At 46.4% G+C, this 16,946-nt stretch overlaps 1 protein-coding gene across 1 annotated transcript in view; it reads left to right on the forward strand.

The window, feature by feature from the left end:
• Window positions 1–16,946, forward strand: part of ARMC9 (armadillo repeat containing 9) — a 415,690-nt gene that overhangs the window by 80,076 nt on the left and 318,668 nt on the right. The window contains exon 9 of the mRNA XM_069212859.1: window positions 4,408–4,506. Coding sequence (XP_069068960.1) covers window positions 4,408–4,506 — 99 coding nt within the window. The remainder of the gene's footprint in view (window positions 1–4,407; window positions 4,507–16,946) is intronic.

Consider the following 16,946-nt stretch of genomic DNA (forward strand, 5'->3'; position numbering starts at 1 on the left):
GAAAAGGCAAGTAAAACGAAGACGAGCGGAGCGGGCGGGTGACAACAGGTGTAAGCGCGTGGAAGGTAGGAAAGGGATAAAAAGTGCATGAAGGTGAGGTACAGGAGATGTTGGGTAAGAGGCTAGGTAGTAACAGGAGAAGCTTCAAGTAGAGGGAAGTGGGGGCTCAAGGCACACCAGGGATGAGAAGACAGGGGAGGGGGTGTCCTGGAAAGAAGAGTGGCGGAAAGGATGGGAGTTTGGAGAAGGCAGCCTCTGCTGGGTATCTTTGGAATGGTTCACCCCATACATGAACACAGACACTGGTAGAATGAGATGAAGTTAGGAACAAGAAAAGTGATGACTAATTTCATTTTTAGCATGAAGAGCATTAATCGTGCTGGGTTCGTCAGCCTGGTGAATGCCATCCATAATTACAAATACAGAGAAACTACTTTGATGGAACAGGGCCCTTGTTCCCTGGTTCATTAGGTTTGTTTTCCACTAATTTCACCTGCAAACTTACAACCACCTCTGTTGGACACACATTATATTCCATTCTTTATCTGTAATGGCTATAGTTCCCTCTCCATTCTCTTTACCATTCCCTCTCCGTAGCCTTTATCTTCGTGATATCCCATCTTTTAGTCACAAGTTACTGGGATGTCAGCGTTGATATCCCTAAAAATCGTCCGCACCCAGGAGGTCCATGTCCTAGCGGGTGGTTTCTCACCAGTAGGCATTCAAGCATCTTCCTGCTCTGGTTTTCACATTGGCCCCCCTCACACCCGAGGCGAAGAATTTACTGCGTTTCTGATATTGACTATTCTCCCTCCGTTGTCTCTCCAGTGAGAGATTCCCCCTGGCACCCTCCAGTGCTCTTCCAATGAGTGATCATATCCCATTGTCTGGCCTAGGACCATTGATGGAGGTGGAGTGGGTGCAGTAGGCAAGATCATTGCTCTAACAACAACACAAAGGCCTATCTCTGCCATTTGCGAAGACGACACCTTCGAACAACAGTTTACATATGAAGAACACAGTCTTCCATTGAGCATCAGGCTGCAAGCTCAGTGAATCCTACTGGGTTTGGAATGAGGAAACAAAACATCTGCAGTGTGTACAGGTACACCAAAAACTGTTACTGTACATTTCACTACAAGAGATACGAGAACTGCTGTTCATTCAGAAGTTGCCTACATTTTGGTATCCTATATCAAGTTTCCGGAAGGGTGAAGGCGGTTGTAAGGACCTGGGGGTCTCTGTGGTGCACATTGGGTGTGGCGGACTAGATCAAGTCAACTGTGCCTGATGCTGTAGTGAAAACAAGAGGCCTGGTGTCAGGGGCATCAGCACACATGCCATCTAACTTGTCCTTTTTGTGCCAGATATTGACCCTGGGCGCGTTGCAGGCAAGGCCAGCCACATGAATAGTGAGGCGCGTTACATCTGAAATGCCACAATTCATTCACAGCATTACAGTCACTCTGTCTGACTCTTCTGGGCTTTGAGTGGGTCCTTTTGCAAACTGAATGCTTTTAATTGACTTGTACCATACACAAAGTGATCTCCCGAAGTTACTGGGAGCCATGGAGAGGGGCACCAGTGCCACAGGAACAATGAAGCAAGCTGGAGGGGGGCTAGCCTCCTTTGACCCTCCCCACACCCCCATCAGTTCCACCACTGGTTGGGATTGTGGACAAGGTGCAAGTGAAAGAAGTCAAGTCAGTAGTCATATGCAGGAGCCATGTAAGCGGGGAGCAATCCAAGACACTAGATGGTGGACATTAAAGAACAGAGGGCCAGATGTAGCAAAGGGTTTGCGCCTCGCAAACGGCGAAAATCGCCGTTTGCGAGGCGCAAAAGCCTCTTTCCTATTCAGAAATGCATATTGCGAGTCGGTACCGACTCGCAATATGCATTTCAGAATCGCAAATAGGAAGGGGTGTTCCCTTCCTATTTGCGAGTCTGAGTGGTATGCAATAAATGGTATCGCAGTTACCATCCACTTCAAGTGGATGGTAACCCACTCGCAAATTGGAAGGGGTCCCCATGGGACCCCTTCCCCTTTGTGAATGGACCCAAAATTATTTTTTCAGGGCAGGGAGTGGTCCAAGGGACCACTCCCTGCCCTGAAAAAATACCGAAACTAAAGGTTTCGGTTTTTTTTTTTAAGTGCAGCTCGTTTTCCTTTAAGGAAAACGGTCTACACTTTAAAAAAAAAAAAACTGCTTTATTTAAAGCAGTCACGAACATGGTGGTCTGCTGACGACAGCAGGCGACCATGTTTGCGAGTGCCTATACTCGCTATGGGGCAGCAATTTGCGACCCACCTCATGAATATTCATGAGGTGGGTCATTGCGACCCCATAGTGAGTTGCAGTCGGTGTCTGAGACACCGTACTGCATACCAATTTGCGAGGTGCAAATTGCGAGTCGCATGGACTCGCACTTTGCACCTCGCAAATTTTAAAGTTGCTACATCTGGCCCAGAATGAGGCAAGATGGCGGCGGTCGAGGTGCAGCAAGGCAGGATGGCTCGACTCTGGGTGGAGCAAGGCATGATAGCAGGGGTCTGGGTGGATTAAGGCATGATGGCAGGAGTCTGGGCAGACCAAGGTATGATGGCGGGGGTCTGGGTAGAGCAAGGTATGATGGCGGGGGTCTGGGTAGAGCAAGGCAGGATGATGGTGGTTGGGGGTGGAGCAAGGCATTGGGGTTGTGGCGATCGTGGAGCCCATGGTATTGCCTCAATTATTTGTTAAAAATGTGGCTCATTAGAAGAAAATTGTAATAGTTATCAAGTCACATTCGATCCAGAATAACCAATAGCTGGCCAGCATTGACACTTTCACCGCAGCCTCCCCCTTATGTTTGGATTTTCTAACTCTGGTGGCTTACAAACGCAGTGTATGGCAGCCTCAAGAGATGGCCAACAGTTGGAAAGTATTTCGAGCCACTAATGAACACTCATGTGAGATGCAGTCGAAAGCACAAGTGCTGGTGCCAGGTATCAGTGGGATGAGACGCATGCAGATGTTGAGACGAAGAGGACCCTTCTAAGACTTTTATGTACGACTCGATGACAGGCGCCCGATGGCCAGAGTGAGTGCTTGTATCATCAGGTATTGAACATGGTTCAAACAAGTAGGTGCAAATTGGACACCAACTGCATTGGACTTGCCTTTTTATTTTGCAGTGTGACCTATGCACTAATATGTCACAATACTAAATGTCCAAATGTAGGAGGTTGCAGAATGACTTGCCTAATGAATTTTAAGTAAACATATCACTATTTGCGGATATCTGTTAAGGGCTACGAGTTAAGGGATGGTGGCCTGCAAGGAACATCTACATCCTGCAGTTGCACTCCCAAACATGATTTTTATTTTAAAAGCAGCCTGTTTTCCTTAAAGGAGCTGAAGTTACGTTAAAAATGCTTCCTATTTGGGAAGTCCGTGGACGGGGAGCAGCTGTGGGTACCCTCATCCAAAGCCTACTCCCTGGAGGCCACCCAACTCAATTTCCAAAGGATAAGCTATTCAGTGGTTGCAGGTTTCCATTTGCAAATGTGTTACTTCCTACTTTGTGTGGTTGTAAACCATTAATACATCTCGTTCAACTTGCAATTAAGACCCAATGCCCATTTCACCCGCCACCCAATAGCGATGTGGCATGAGTCACAAACGTAGTTTGGTTCATTAAGAAATTAATTTATGTGCTGCAATTCCTGTGAGTTCGTGAATCGCAAGGTTTGTTGCACTTGAATACTAAAATGTTTTCATCTGATAGAAAGTGTTTGCCTTTTGTAGAGGAGTGTTCATGTTTTGCAGTGACTAGTGACAAGCTAATGATGGAAGTGGTTCACACAGGTATTATTTAGTTATTCTTTTCAGTAATAGGTTTGTGTGTCTTTGCATTGCTTTTCTGTGATTCATGTTGGAAATTAGAGATAGAAGAAAAATTGAGAAATAAGGAAATTGAGCAATGAATGTACAGCTGCAGGGCGGGCATCCTCTCTTCCATATCATACAGCAGTATTATGCAGAATGAAGTACTCTGACATTTTATAATCAAGGCTTTCCAATGTCCTGTCTTTAGTCCATGAGCCTGGCGAACTCGTCTTATACTCGGGGATCTTACATTTACCTGGAGGTTGTCTACAGCCTTATAATTTATAGGCACAGCATCAAATATGCTGCCTCTCCATATTGTGGCCTTTGGGCACAACTGCAATTGGTGAGAAATGTGGACCATACATGGGTCATAGCATCGGTTTCCACAAAGCTCAGCTCACCGACAAAAACTAAATTATCTCGTAAGTGGGAGCCATTAGTTTCCACTACGGTTATGAATGTTGTAACTTGTTCTCATTTTCTCTGGTTTTGTCTGAGTTAATGTGTAATGGATCTTATTTTATTTTTGAAGATCACACCTGAGTACCTGCAAAGCGTCTGCGTCCGTCTTTTCAGCAACCAAATGCGGCAAAGTGTGGCTCACAGCATCGACTTTACCAGGCCCGGCACCGTAAGTAGACCCTTCTACAAACTGTAGATGTTGCATTGCTCCAGTATCCTGCAATCTGAAGGAATAGTGGCCTTGTGAAAACACTTCCAGAGGACAAGCCCCTCCCCTTCATTTTACTATTGGCCCCTCCCCCCTTAGTCTCCGGAACCTAATCCGTATGTGGTGCGCACTGTTCCTACCGCTCAGCGACTCTTAAACACCTCCTCCTCAAAGAGTCAATTCCCCACTCTTGATAAACACATGCAGAGGCACAGACACAACACAATCACTTTTTTAATATAAATCCTTCATACAGATACCTCGTCTTTCATTGTGGCAGTTGGTTAGTAGACATACAGCACACCCATTATTTGTGTCTACCTGACCAAAGTGATAGACACATGTACACACTTACTCGAGGTCTCCATCAATGTGAGATTGCAAAGGAAGACACACTTCAAATCCCATGTGTCTCTCTTAAGTCATTAGATCAGCTGCAAATACTCTTGGGGATTGTCCACTGTGGCTTTCTGAGAGCCGGGACTTGCTGTTGTTTCTCTTTCTAAAACCACTAGAACAAGTATCCACCCGTGCCCTAGTGCCAAACACATTGGTTACCCTAGTCCCACACATGCTCACGTATGACGTTCAGGGTATGTTCGGGCAGGCATGTACACGTGTATAGATGACATGGGTGTTCTGGGAGGTGATTTGAAGATGTGCAACAATTATTTATTCTGAGATGAAACCTACCATCCCTCTTACTCGGTGAGTCTGAGAGTAGTTACATCCAGAAGTCTTACTTTGGAGATCCTTGAGCAGACATCCCAAGTTCTCATCAAGGAAACCCAAATATCTAGCTTTGAGTGTGCTAAGGCTGATGTTCACGGTCATATTCTGCACATCCCAGTGCACACCTATGTAAAATGAAGGAAAGCGCAGCTGCCCACCAGTTGTTCTACTCCTGGGTCTGATCCTGGAAGCCCTAGCGCTTACAATGCCACAGCCCATTTTTGGACTCCAAGAGTTGATGTGCCCATGTGCCTTACTTTGTAAGTCCCAAACCTAAATACGCCCAAAGGAAAGGTTTTTTGATTCAATGAGTTCTTCACCAGGTATGTCTAAATTTGGTATTTATATGAGCTTCACAGTAAACATCCACAAGTCTTCTCTTGTGGGTCCTCTAGGTGAATTACTCAAGAATAGTTTCTGCGAGTAAGGATGCAACTGTATTTAAATGTTTATAACTAGGAGTCCTTGAGCAGTCCTTTCCAAAGGTCAGACCTACTAGAAGGCTTACCATAGACATCCATGAGCAGTTTATCCATAGAGACCAGATATTCTCAGTTGTGTTTTTATGGGCCATAGAACAGATATACTAAAAAGTCTCCTTGAGCCATATTACAATTACTGTTGGAATCCAAAACTAGACCGACAATATCCAAATTTCTTAGTCGCTGATCAAGTCAGAGTTCTCTGAATCTTATTTCAAAGCATTTTATCTATTTAATATTGTCAGATCTTGTTCAATAACTGCAGGGCTGTTTGATTATAGTTGGCCATTTTAAAGCACAAGATCGCTTCAGAAAGCCATTTGCTGCTGGGAAGGTCACTAAATACATAACAGAAAAGAAAGACCTGCATAACTCTGCAAGAGTCTTAGCCCCAATGTCCTGGGCACCGCAGAAGGGCGGTGGCTACGAATTCCATGGAATAGAAATCTTGATGGAAAACACTGTTCTGCCATTTCCCAGTCTCAACGCAAGCACCAGTGCTCTCGAGGAAGAACCCAAGAGCACTGCAGAGAGGAAGTGCAGTGATAGCAATGGAATTTGCCAGCAAGAAAAGATAGGGATTTTCCTTAAAAGGCCAGATGGACAAATTGCATCACCCTAATGTGCTCTGTAACTGGAAGCTGAACTGGTTTCAGCAAACTCTTTCCACACCCTCCACTGATCCAGCATCACGCATGATATATGTTCTCCAATGGGCTAAGACCAAATTAGATGCTCTCCGTGGGACCCGAGTCCATCATCTGTTCTGCCCTCGTCCACTATTATTTCCATTAGATGTTGAATTGGGTGTTAAAGCTTTGTTCATAAATCTGTAATTGAACCTGATCTTGATTTAATCAGAACGTAGTCTAACCTGAGGACTTTTGTTTATAAGGAGTGAAAGACTGTTTGAGCCATTTAAGTCTTCCCTTTGTCCTACAAAGGCCCTGACAAGAAATAGACCCACGATGCTTAAGAACCTATGTTGGGCTTCTGGTGACATTGCCCACTTGAAATGAAGGACTATCCTTACACTAGCTGTGACGCTGAAAGCCAGACAGTTCTTTCCGGTAAGGAATGGGACCACTCCTCTTACCTCAGAAAATTATACCTCAAAACCAGGGTACGTATTTTGCTGCTTAGGTCCGTCACTTCAAAACGAAATAAGTCCAGAAGTTCGTTTTTATGACTGATGGTGTTTTGATGGAAGAGGGGCCTGATGTTCCATTTGTATGGACTTGTGACCCCATGTTGAAGGCACGTATTGAATCCCTTAAGATTAACATTCTGGAAGCAAGGCCTCCACTATTACAAAACACTGGGGAGAATGAAATCCCACTCTGTTTCCAACTTTATATTGGACGCTTGACACCCGGGCGGAAGATTATTAATACATCAATGATTGTTACCTACCCAGTAATTTAATAGTAAAGACTTGAAGAATCTTCTTTAGCACGTAGCTATTACATAATCTGATTCACTGTTGTCATCTAGAAGACAGGCTACGTGAATTGACAGAAAAATTATTTTAATCTTTTTATTTTGCAATATTGTTTTTTTGTACTAACTAGATTTAGTATTAACTGCTAAATTATTATAGGTATATGTACCGACTAAGTTTCAACTAAATAATTGCACCTGCAATTTTGAAAACGTTTGTATTGTGGTAAATGATGCATAGTTGTTAAGAAATTGTGTACACTTTATGAAAGCAAACAGCATTCTAGCAATTTGGACGTGAATTGTCTCGCTTGGAGTTTTTTTTAATTTGAATCTTGTTAAATTGTTATTTTGAATATTAGTTCAGTGGCTATACTTGCTGATAGCTGTCAGGCATCTATAGAGAGAAAACTACTGTTAATCAAGGCGAGGCCTGATCTTCTAGCTCAACTGCACACATGTAGAACTGAAGGATGAACTAAACGTTCATTGTTAACTTGGGTCTTCTTACACCTTAAGCAGGATGGTGACATTGACAAGACATGAACCGAGAACGTGTTCCTTAACTTCTTGACATTATACCCAACCTTGGACTCTTCTAGGAGGTGCATCAAATGCATTTGTTGTGCCATTTTGTGTGTTTTTTGTGGATGAGATTACTTTGTGGTTGAAAATCGATTGTGTTTTTGAGCCTCGTTCAAATACTTTTTCATATATTTTAAGGAATACGTGGACTGCTAGCGGTAAACTTTTTACTTATACCATGTGATTCTTTTCTAAGCCTTAAAGAGTCAATCGCTTCATAGATTTTCTTTATAGACATACATATAAATACATATATTCATGGTTGTCAAAGCAAATTAGATCCTCCTGTTCCCCATGCTGGAAACAAAGGGTAACTAGAAAGCTGATTATATCACAGTTAATCCTTTATGTTTAATGTAGGAAGTTGGCTCTGTATGTGCTATTTCAAAGTAAGGAATAGCATGCACAGAGTCCAAGGGTTCCCCTTAGAGGTAAAATAGTGGTAAAAATAGATAATACTAATGCTCTATTTTATGGTAGTGTGGTCGAGCAGTAGGCTTATCCAAGGAGTAGTGTTAAGCATTTGTTGTACATACACATAGACAATAAATGAGGTACACACACTCAGAGACAAATCCAGCCAATAGGTTTTTGTATAGAAAAATATCTTTTCTTAGTTTATTTTAAGAACCACAGGTTCAAATTCTACATGTAATATCTCATTCGAAAGGTATTGCAGGTAAGTACTTTAGGAACTTCAAATCATCAAAATTGCATGTATACTTTTCAAGTTATTGACAAATAGCTGTTTTAAAAGTGGACATTTAGTGCAATTTTCACAGTTCCTGGGGGAGGTAAGTTTTTGTTAGTTTTACCAGGTAAGTAAGACACTTACAGGGTTCAGTTCTTGGTCCAAGGTAGCCCACCGTTGGGGGTTCAGAGCAACCCCAAAGTCACCACACCAGCAGCTCAGGGCCGGTCAGGTGCAGAGGTCAGAGTGGTGCCCAAAACACATAGGCTAGAATGGAGAGAAGGGGGTGCCCCGGTTCCGGTCTGCTTGCAGGTAAGTACCCGCGTCTTCGGAGGGCAGACCAGGGGGGGTTTTGTAGGGCACCGGGGGGGACACAAGCCCACACAGAAATTTCACCCTCAGCAGCGCGGGGGCGGCCGGGTGCAGTGTAGAAACAAGCGTCGGGTTTGTAATGGAAGTCAATGGGAGATCTCGGGATCTCTTCAGCGCTGCAGGCAGGCAAGGGGGGGGTTCCTCGGGGAAACCTCCACTTGGGCAAGGGAGAGGGACTCCTGGGGGTCACTCCTCCAGTGAAAGTCCGGTCCTTCAGGTCCTGGGGGCTGCGGGTGCAGGGTCTCTCCCAGGTGTCGGGACTTTAGGTTCAAAGAGTCGCGGTCAGGGGAAGCCTCGGGATTCCCTCTGCAGGCGGCGCTGTGGGGGCTCAGGGGGGACAGGTTTTGGTACTCACAGTATCAGAGTAGTCCTGGGGTCCCTCCTGAGGTGTTGGATCGCCACCAGCCGAGTCGGGGTCGCCGGGTGCAGTGTTGCAAGTCTCACGCTTCTTGCGGGGAGCTTGCAGGGTTCTTTAAAGCTGCTGGAAACAAAGTTGCAGCTTTTCTTGGAGCAGGTCCGCTGTCCTCGGGAGTTTCTTGTCTTTTCGAAGCAGGGGCAGTCCTCAGAGGAAGTCGAGGTCGCTGGTCCCTTTGGAAGGCGTCGCTGGAGCAGGATCTTTGGAAGGCAGGAGACAGGCCGGTGAGTTTCTGGAGCCAAGGCAGTTGTCGTCTTCTGGTCTTCCGCTGCAGGGGTTTTCAGCTGGGCAGTCCTTCTTCTTGTAGTTGCAGGAATCTAATTTTCTAGGGTTCAGGGTAGCCCTTAAATACTAAATTTAAGGGCGTGTTTAGGTCTGGGGGGTTAGTAGCCAATGGCTACTAGCCCTGAGGGTGGGTACACCCTCTTTGTGCCTCCTCCCAAGGGGAGGGGGACACAATCCTAACCCTATTGGGGGAATCCCCCATCTGCAAGATGGAGGATTTCTAAAAGTTAGAGTCACTTCAGCTCAGGACACCTTAGGGGCTGTCCTGACTGGCCAGTGACTCCTCCTTGTTTTTCTCATTATTTTCTCCGGCCTTGCCGCCAAAAGTGGGGCCTGGCCGGAGGGGGCGGGCAACTCCACTAGCTGGAGTGTCCTGCTGGGTTGGCACAAAGGAGGTGAGCCTTTGAGGCTCACCGCCAGGTGTGACAACTCCTGCCTGGGGGAGGTGTTAGCATCTCCACCCAGTGCAGGCTTTGTTACTGGCCTCAGAGTGACAAAGGCACTCTCCCCATGGGGCCAGCAACATGTCTCGGTTTGTGGCAGGCTGCTAAAACTAGTCAGCCTACACAGATAGTCGGTTAAGTTTCAGGGGGCACCTCTAAGGTGCCCTCTGGGGTGTATTTTACAATAAGATGTACACTGGCATCAGTGTGCATTTATTGTGCTGAGAAGTTTGATACCAAACTTCCCAGTTTTCAGTGTAGCCATTATGGTGCTGTGGAGTTCGTGTAAAACAGACTCCCAGACCATATACTCTTATGGCTACCCTGCACTTACAATGTCTAAGGTTTTGCTTAGACACTGTAGGGGCACAGTGCTCATGCACTGGTACCCTCACCTATGGTATAGTGCACCCTGCCTTAGGGCTGTAAGGCCTGCTAGAGGGGTGTCTTACCTATACTGCATAGGCAGTGAGAGGCTGGCATGGCACCCTGAGGGGAGTGCCATGTCGACTTACTCATTTTGTTCTCACCAGCACACACAGGCTTGTAAGCAGTGTGTCTGTGCTGAGTGAGGGGTCTCTAGGGTGGCATAAGGCATGCTGCAGCCCTTAGAGACCTTTCTTGGCATCAGGGCCCTTGGTACTAGAAGTACCAGTTACAAGGGACTTATCTGAATGCCAGGGTGTGCCAATTGTGGATACAATGGTACATTTTAGGTGAAGGAACACTGGTGCTGGGGCCTGGTTAGCAGGGTCCCAGCACACTTCTCAGTCAAGTCAGCATCAGTATCAGGCAAAAAGTGGGGGGTAACTGCAACAGGGAGCCATTTCTTTACACAAGCCCCCCCCAGCCTACAGGCCAGGAGACTCAGCCCAAGCTGGGAGAGTCTTCCTAGTCTGTCAGGCGAGGAAGAGTAGGAGAAATAGGCTGGTTAGTTGCAGGGCCTACTCTGCCTTACATCCTTCTGTTCAGGTCATTCCCTTTGGGGAACTGACCCACTTCCACAGTGATAGGACCTAGTCTGAATTGCCTCTTGTCTGCCTCTTCAATGTCTCCACCCATTCTTTCTATTTTGGTCTTAGAGGTGTCCACCTCTGCTAACCTTATCTTGGCCAGGGTCACCCCTAGCTTACCCAGAGAGGTTACCCAGAGCTGGAGTAACCCCACCATGACCAATAGGGTCAGGGGGCCTAACTTGCTATTTGGCATGGGGTCAGACCACCATGCTAAGGATAGTGCAGCCATAAAGGCTAACACCCAGCAGAGGCCACTGACAGCTGTCAGTGCCCAGAACCACACCTTTAGCTCTTCACCTAAAAGGGAAGGGGCTAAGTTACAGGCTTCTTTGGGTTCAGGTTGCCTGTCTGCTGTATTGGAGTGGGGGGTTACCACATCTTGTAGTAAACACCCTTCTTCCACTCTTTCTTCTGTTGGCTGAGGAGCCACCCACTCAGGTTTAACAGTTGCCTGACTAGCCAGGACTTCTTGTGGGTCAGGTTGGACTTTATCAGGGCCATTTTTGGAGTTCTCCCCTACTGGAGCAGAATCTCCCTGGCTTGCTGTAACCTTGGCTAAAGGTTGTCCACCCCTCCTACTCTGTTTTCTTTTCTTCTTCTTCTGGGGCCTGCTTGCATTTACTGCAGAGGCAGGATTTCCAGAATCCTTGGGAGAGGACTGGCACTGGACCAGTTCCTCTCTTGGGCTCTGACTAACCTCTGGGTAGTCATTTCCAAGGAGACAATCAAGGGGGAGGTCTGTACTGACTACTACCCTTCTCCAGCTAAGAGTGCCACCCACTTCTATGGGCACTAAAGCCACAGGCCTCTTAGTGACCCTGTCTAGGCTAACTCTTACCCTGGCAGTCTCACCTGGGATGTACTGGTTCGAGAGCACCAGCCTGTCATGCACAATAGTGTGACTGGCACAAGTGTCTCTCAGGGCAGTGGTTGGGATTCCATTCACCAGTAGGTGGTGGAAGTGTCTACTTCCCTCTGGAATCTCCAACTCACCTGTTGGGCCCTGTTTCCAGTTGAAGGCTATGAAGACCTCCTCATCTGAGGAGTCATCTCCCATGGCTACACTGGTTACCCCTGGAATTTTGTTCTGGGGTTTGTTTTTGGGACAAGAAGTGTCCTTGGTGTGGTGCCCAGACTGTTTACAGTTGTGGCACCATGCCTTAGTGGCATCCCAGTTCTTACCCTGGTACCCACCTTTGTTTTGGGTTGTGTCTTGGGGCCCACCCACCTGTTCTGGTTTTTGGGGGCCTACAGAGGACTCTTTTTCTTTGTTTCTAGTGTCACCCACTTTCTCCTGGGGAGTTTTTGTAACCCCTTTCTTTTGGTCACCCCCAGTGGAAGTTTTGGTTACCCTAGTCTTGACCCAGTGGTCTGCCTTCTTTCCCAATTCTTGGGGAGAAATTGGACCTAGGTCTACCAGATACTGATGCAGCTTTTCATTGAAGCAGTTACTTAAAATGTGTTCTTTCATAAACAAATTATAAAGCCCAACATAGTCACACACTTCATTTCCAGTTAACCAACCATCTAGTGTTTTTACTGAGTAGTCTACAAAATCAACCCAGGTCTGGCTCGAGGATTTTTGAGCCCCCCTGAATCTAATTCTATACTCCTCAGTGGAGAATCCAAAGCCCTCAATCAGGGTACCCTTCATGAGGTCATAAGATTCTGCATCTTTTCCAGAGAGTGTGAGGAGTCTATCCCTACACTTTCCAGTGAACATTTCCCAAAGGAGAGCACCCCAGTGAGATCTGTTTACTTTTCTGGTTACACAAGCCCTCTCAAAAGCTGTGAACCATTTGGTGATGTCATCACCATCTTCATATTTTGTTACAATCCCTTTGGGGATTTTTAGGATGTCAGGAGAATCTCTGACCCTATTTAAGTTGCTGCCACCATCGATGGGACCTAGGCCCATCTCTTTTCTTTCCCTTTCTATGGCTAGGAGCTGCTTTTCCAAAGCCAATCTTTTGACCATCCTGGCTAACAGGGGGTCATCTTCACTGGAGTTATCCTCAGTGATTTCAGAGGTGTTGGTCTCTCCTGTGAGGGAACCAGCATCTCTGACTATTATTTTTGGAGTCAGGGTTTGAGGGACCCTGTTCTCCCTAGATAGGACTGGTAGGTGGGAATTTTCCTCCAAGTCACTATCCTCTTCCTCTGAGTTGCCACCCTCAGAGGGGTTGGCCTTTTCAAACTCTGCCAAAAGCTCCTGGAGCTGTATTTTGGTAGGTTTGGGGCCCATTGTTATTTTCTTTATTTTACAGAGTGACCTTAGCTCCCTCATCTTAAGATGGAGGTAAGGTGTGGTGTCGAGTTCCACCACAGTCACATCTGTGCTAGACATTTTGCTTCTAAAAGTTGGAATACTTTTTAAGAATCTACAACTGGTTCTAGAATCTAATTCAAACTTTTACAAACTTTTAAACTCTAAAAGAAATGCTAAACAGGATCTAACACAAGGCCCTAGCAGGTCTTTTAAGAATTTAGAAAACTTTTCAAATTGCAAAAATGAATTTCTAATGACAATTTTGGAATTTGTCGTGTGATCAGGTATTGGCTGAGTAGTCCAGCAAATGCAAAGTCTTGTACCCCACCGCTGATCCACCAATGTAGGAAGTTGGCTCTGTATGTGCTATTTCAAAGTAAGGAATAGCATGCACAGAGTCCAAGGGTTCCCCTTAGAGGTAAAATAGTGGTAAAAATAGATAATACTAATGCTCTATTTTATGGTAGTGTGGTCGAGCAGTAGGCTTATCCAAGGAGTAGTGTTAAGCATTTGTTGTACATACACATAGACAATAAATGAGGTACACACACTCAGAGACAAATCCAGCCAATAGGTTTTTGTATAGAAAAATATCTTTTCTTAGTTTATTTTAAGAACCACAGGTTCAAATTCTACATGTAATATCTCATTCGAAAGGTATTGCAGGTAAGTACTTTAGGAACTTCAAATCATCAAAATTGCATGTATACTTTTCAAGTTATTGACAAATAGCTGTTTTAAAAGTGGACATTTAGTGCAATTTTCACAGTTCCTGGGGGAGGTAAGTTTTTGTTAGTTTTACCAGGTAAGTAAGACACTTACAGGGTTCAGTTCTTGGTCCAAGGTAGCCCACCGTTGGGGGTTCAGAGCAACCCCAAAGTCACCACACCAGCAGCTCAGGGCCGGTCAGGTGCAGAGGTCAGAGCGGTGCCCAAAACACATAGGCTAGAATGGAGAGAAGGGGGTGCCCCGGTTCCGGTCTGCTTGCAGGTAAGTACCCGCGTCTTCGGAGGGCAGACCAGGGGGGGTTTTGTAGGGCACCGGGGGGGACACAAGCCCACACAGAAATTTCACCCTCAGCAGCGCGGGGGCGGCCGGGTGCAGTGTAGAAACAAGCGTCGGGTTTGTAATGGAAGTCAATGGGAGATCTCGGGATCTCTTCAGCGCTGCAGGCAGGCAAGGGGGGGGTTCCTCGGGGAAACCTCCACTTGGGCAAGGGAGAGGGACTCCTGGGGGTCACTCCTCCAGTGAAAGTCCGGTCCTTCAGGTCCTGGGGGCTGCGGGTGCAGGGTCTCTCCCAGGTGTCGGGACTTTAGGTTCAAAGAGTCGCGGTCAGGGGAAGCCTCGGGATTCCCTCTGCAGGCGGCGCTGTGGGGGCTCAGGGGGGACAGGTTTTGGTACTCACAGTATCAGAGTAGTCCTGGGGTCCCTCCTGAGGTGTTGGATCGCCACCAGCCGAGTCGGGGTCGCCGGGTGCAGTGTTGCAAGTCTCACGCTTCTTGCGGGGAGCTTGCAGGGTTCTTTAAAGCTGCTGGAAACAAAGTTGCAGCTTTTCTTGGAGCAGGTCCGCTGTCCTCGGGAGTTTCTTGTCTTTTCGAAGCAGGGGCAGTCCTCAGAGGAAGTCGAGGTCGCTGGTCCCTTTGGAAGGCGTCGCTGGAGCAGGATCTTTGGAAGGCAGGAGACAGGCCGGTGAGTTTCTGGAGCCAAGGCAGTTGTCGTCTTCTGGTCTTCCGCTGCAGGGGTTTTCAGCTGGGCAGTCCTTCTTCTTGTAGTTGCAGGAATCTAATTTTCTAGGGTTCAGGGTAGCCCTTAAATACTAAATTTAAGGGCGTGTTTAGGTCTGGGGGGTTAGTAGCCAATGGCTACTAGCCCTGAGGGTGGGTACACCCTCTTTGTGCCTCCTCCCAAGGGGAGGGGGACACAATCCTAACCCTATTGGGGGAATCCCCCATCTGCAAGATGGAGGATTTCTAAAAGTTAGAGTCACTTCAGCTCAGGACACCTTAGGGGCTGTCCTGACTGGCCAGTGACTCCTCCTTGTTTTTCTCATTATTTTCTCCGGCCTTGCCGCCAAAAGTGGGGCCTGGCCGGAGGGGGCGGGCAACTCCACTAGCTGGAGTGTCCTGCTGGGTTGGCACAAAGGAGGTGAGCCTTTGAGGCTCACCGCCAGGTGTGACAATTCCTGCCTGGGAGAGGTGTTAGCATCTCCACCCAGTGCAGGCTTTGTTACTGGCCTCAGAGTGACAAAGGCACTCTCCCCATGGGGCCAGCAACATGTCTCGGTTTGTGGCAGGCTGCTAAAACTAGTCAGCCTACACAGATAGTCGGTTAAGTTTCAGGGGGCACCTCTAAGGTGCCCTCTGGGGTGTATTTTACAATAAGATGTACACTGGCATCAGTGTGCATTTATTGTGCTGAGAAGTTTGATACCAAACTTCCCAGTTTTCAGTGTAGCCATTATGGTGCTGTGGAGTTCGTGTAAAACAGACTCCCAGACCATATACTCTTATGGCTACCCTGCACTTACAATGTCTAAGGTTTTGCTTAGACACTGTAGGGGCACAGTGCTCATGCACTGGTACCCTCACCTATGGTATAGTGCACCCTGCCTTAGGGCTGTAAGGCCTGCTAGAGGGGTGTCTTACCTATACTGCATAGGCAGTGAGAGGCTGGCATGGCACCCTGAGGGGAGTGCCATGTCGACTTACTCATTTTGTTCTCACCAGCACACACAGGCTTGTAAGCAGTGTGTCTGTGCTGAGTGAGGGGTCTCTAGGGTGGCATAAGGCATGCTGCAGCCCTTAGAGACCTTTCTTGGCATCAGGGCCCTTGGTACTAGAAGTACCAGTTACAAGGGACTTATCTGAATGCCAGGGTGTGCCAATTGTGGATACAATGGTACATTTTAGGTGAAGGAACACTGGTGCTGGGGCCTGGTTAGCAGGGTCCCAGCACACTTCTCAGTCAAGTCAGCATCAGTATCAGGCAAAAAGTGGGGGGTAACTGCAACAGGGAGCAATTTCTTTACATTTAAGTAGTCAAAAAAGCCTTAATTTGGGCTATTCTGAATATTTTATCATGAATACGTTGGAGAAAAGATGACTTTTATGCAGAACTCAAGAATCTTTACAAAGATTACTAAACATTTTGGTTTGAAATGTATGCATTACAAATGACACATTTATATTTAATTTCTGTGTTTTCTCAAAATATAGATTCTTATTATAACAACACTTTTATAATACAGTGGCATTGTTTTAAAAACAGAACACACCAATATCTCCCACTTAACTATGAAAGTTAACTTACTAATGTGGTGACCGCCCTCTCCTTGCAACCGTGATCCCTTCTATGAGGTCCACCATACAACTATTAAATTAATTTTAAATGAAAGTCTGTGCACAGCTGGTTCACTCCACCACTCCAAAGTGGCTGCCGTGTTTCCAGTGTCTTCAGGAGGAAATACCTTGAGTTGGAGCATCAATTGTTCCTCAGTTTGCTCACTCGTGCATACTTATCCAAACCCAGTCATAAGGTTGGTAAATTAAATAAGAGGCGGGGACAGCTTTGTTTGCATTGCACATATGATATACCTTGATTTTACCTTAATAAATCATTAAGCAAGACATGGTTACACTTGTTCAATATACAGAGTAAGATTAAAAATATAT

This window comes from Pleurodeles waltl, chromosome 11 (assembly GCF_031143425.1).
Source record: "Pleurodeles waltl isolate 20211129_DDA chromosome 11, aPleWal1.hap1.20221129, whole genome shotgun sequence".
Classification (NCBI taxonomy): domain Eukaryota; kingdom Metazoa; phylum Chordata; class Amphibia; order Caudata; family Salamandridae; genus Pleurodeles; species Pleurodeles waltl.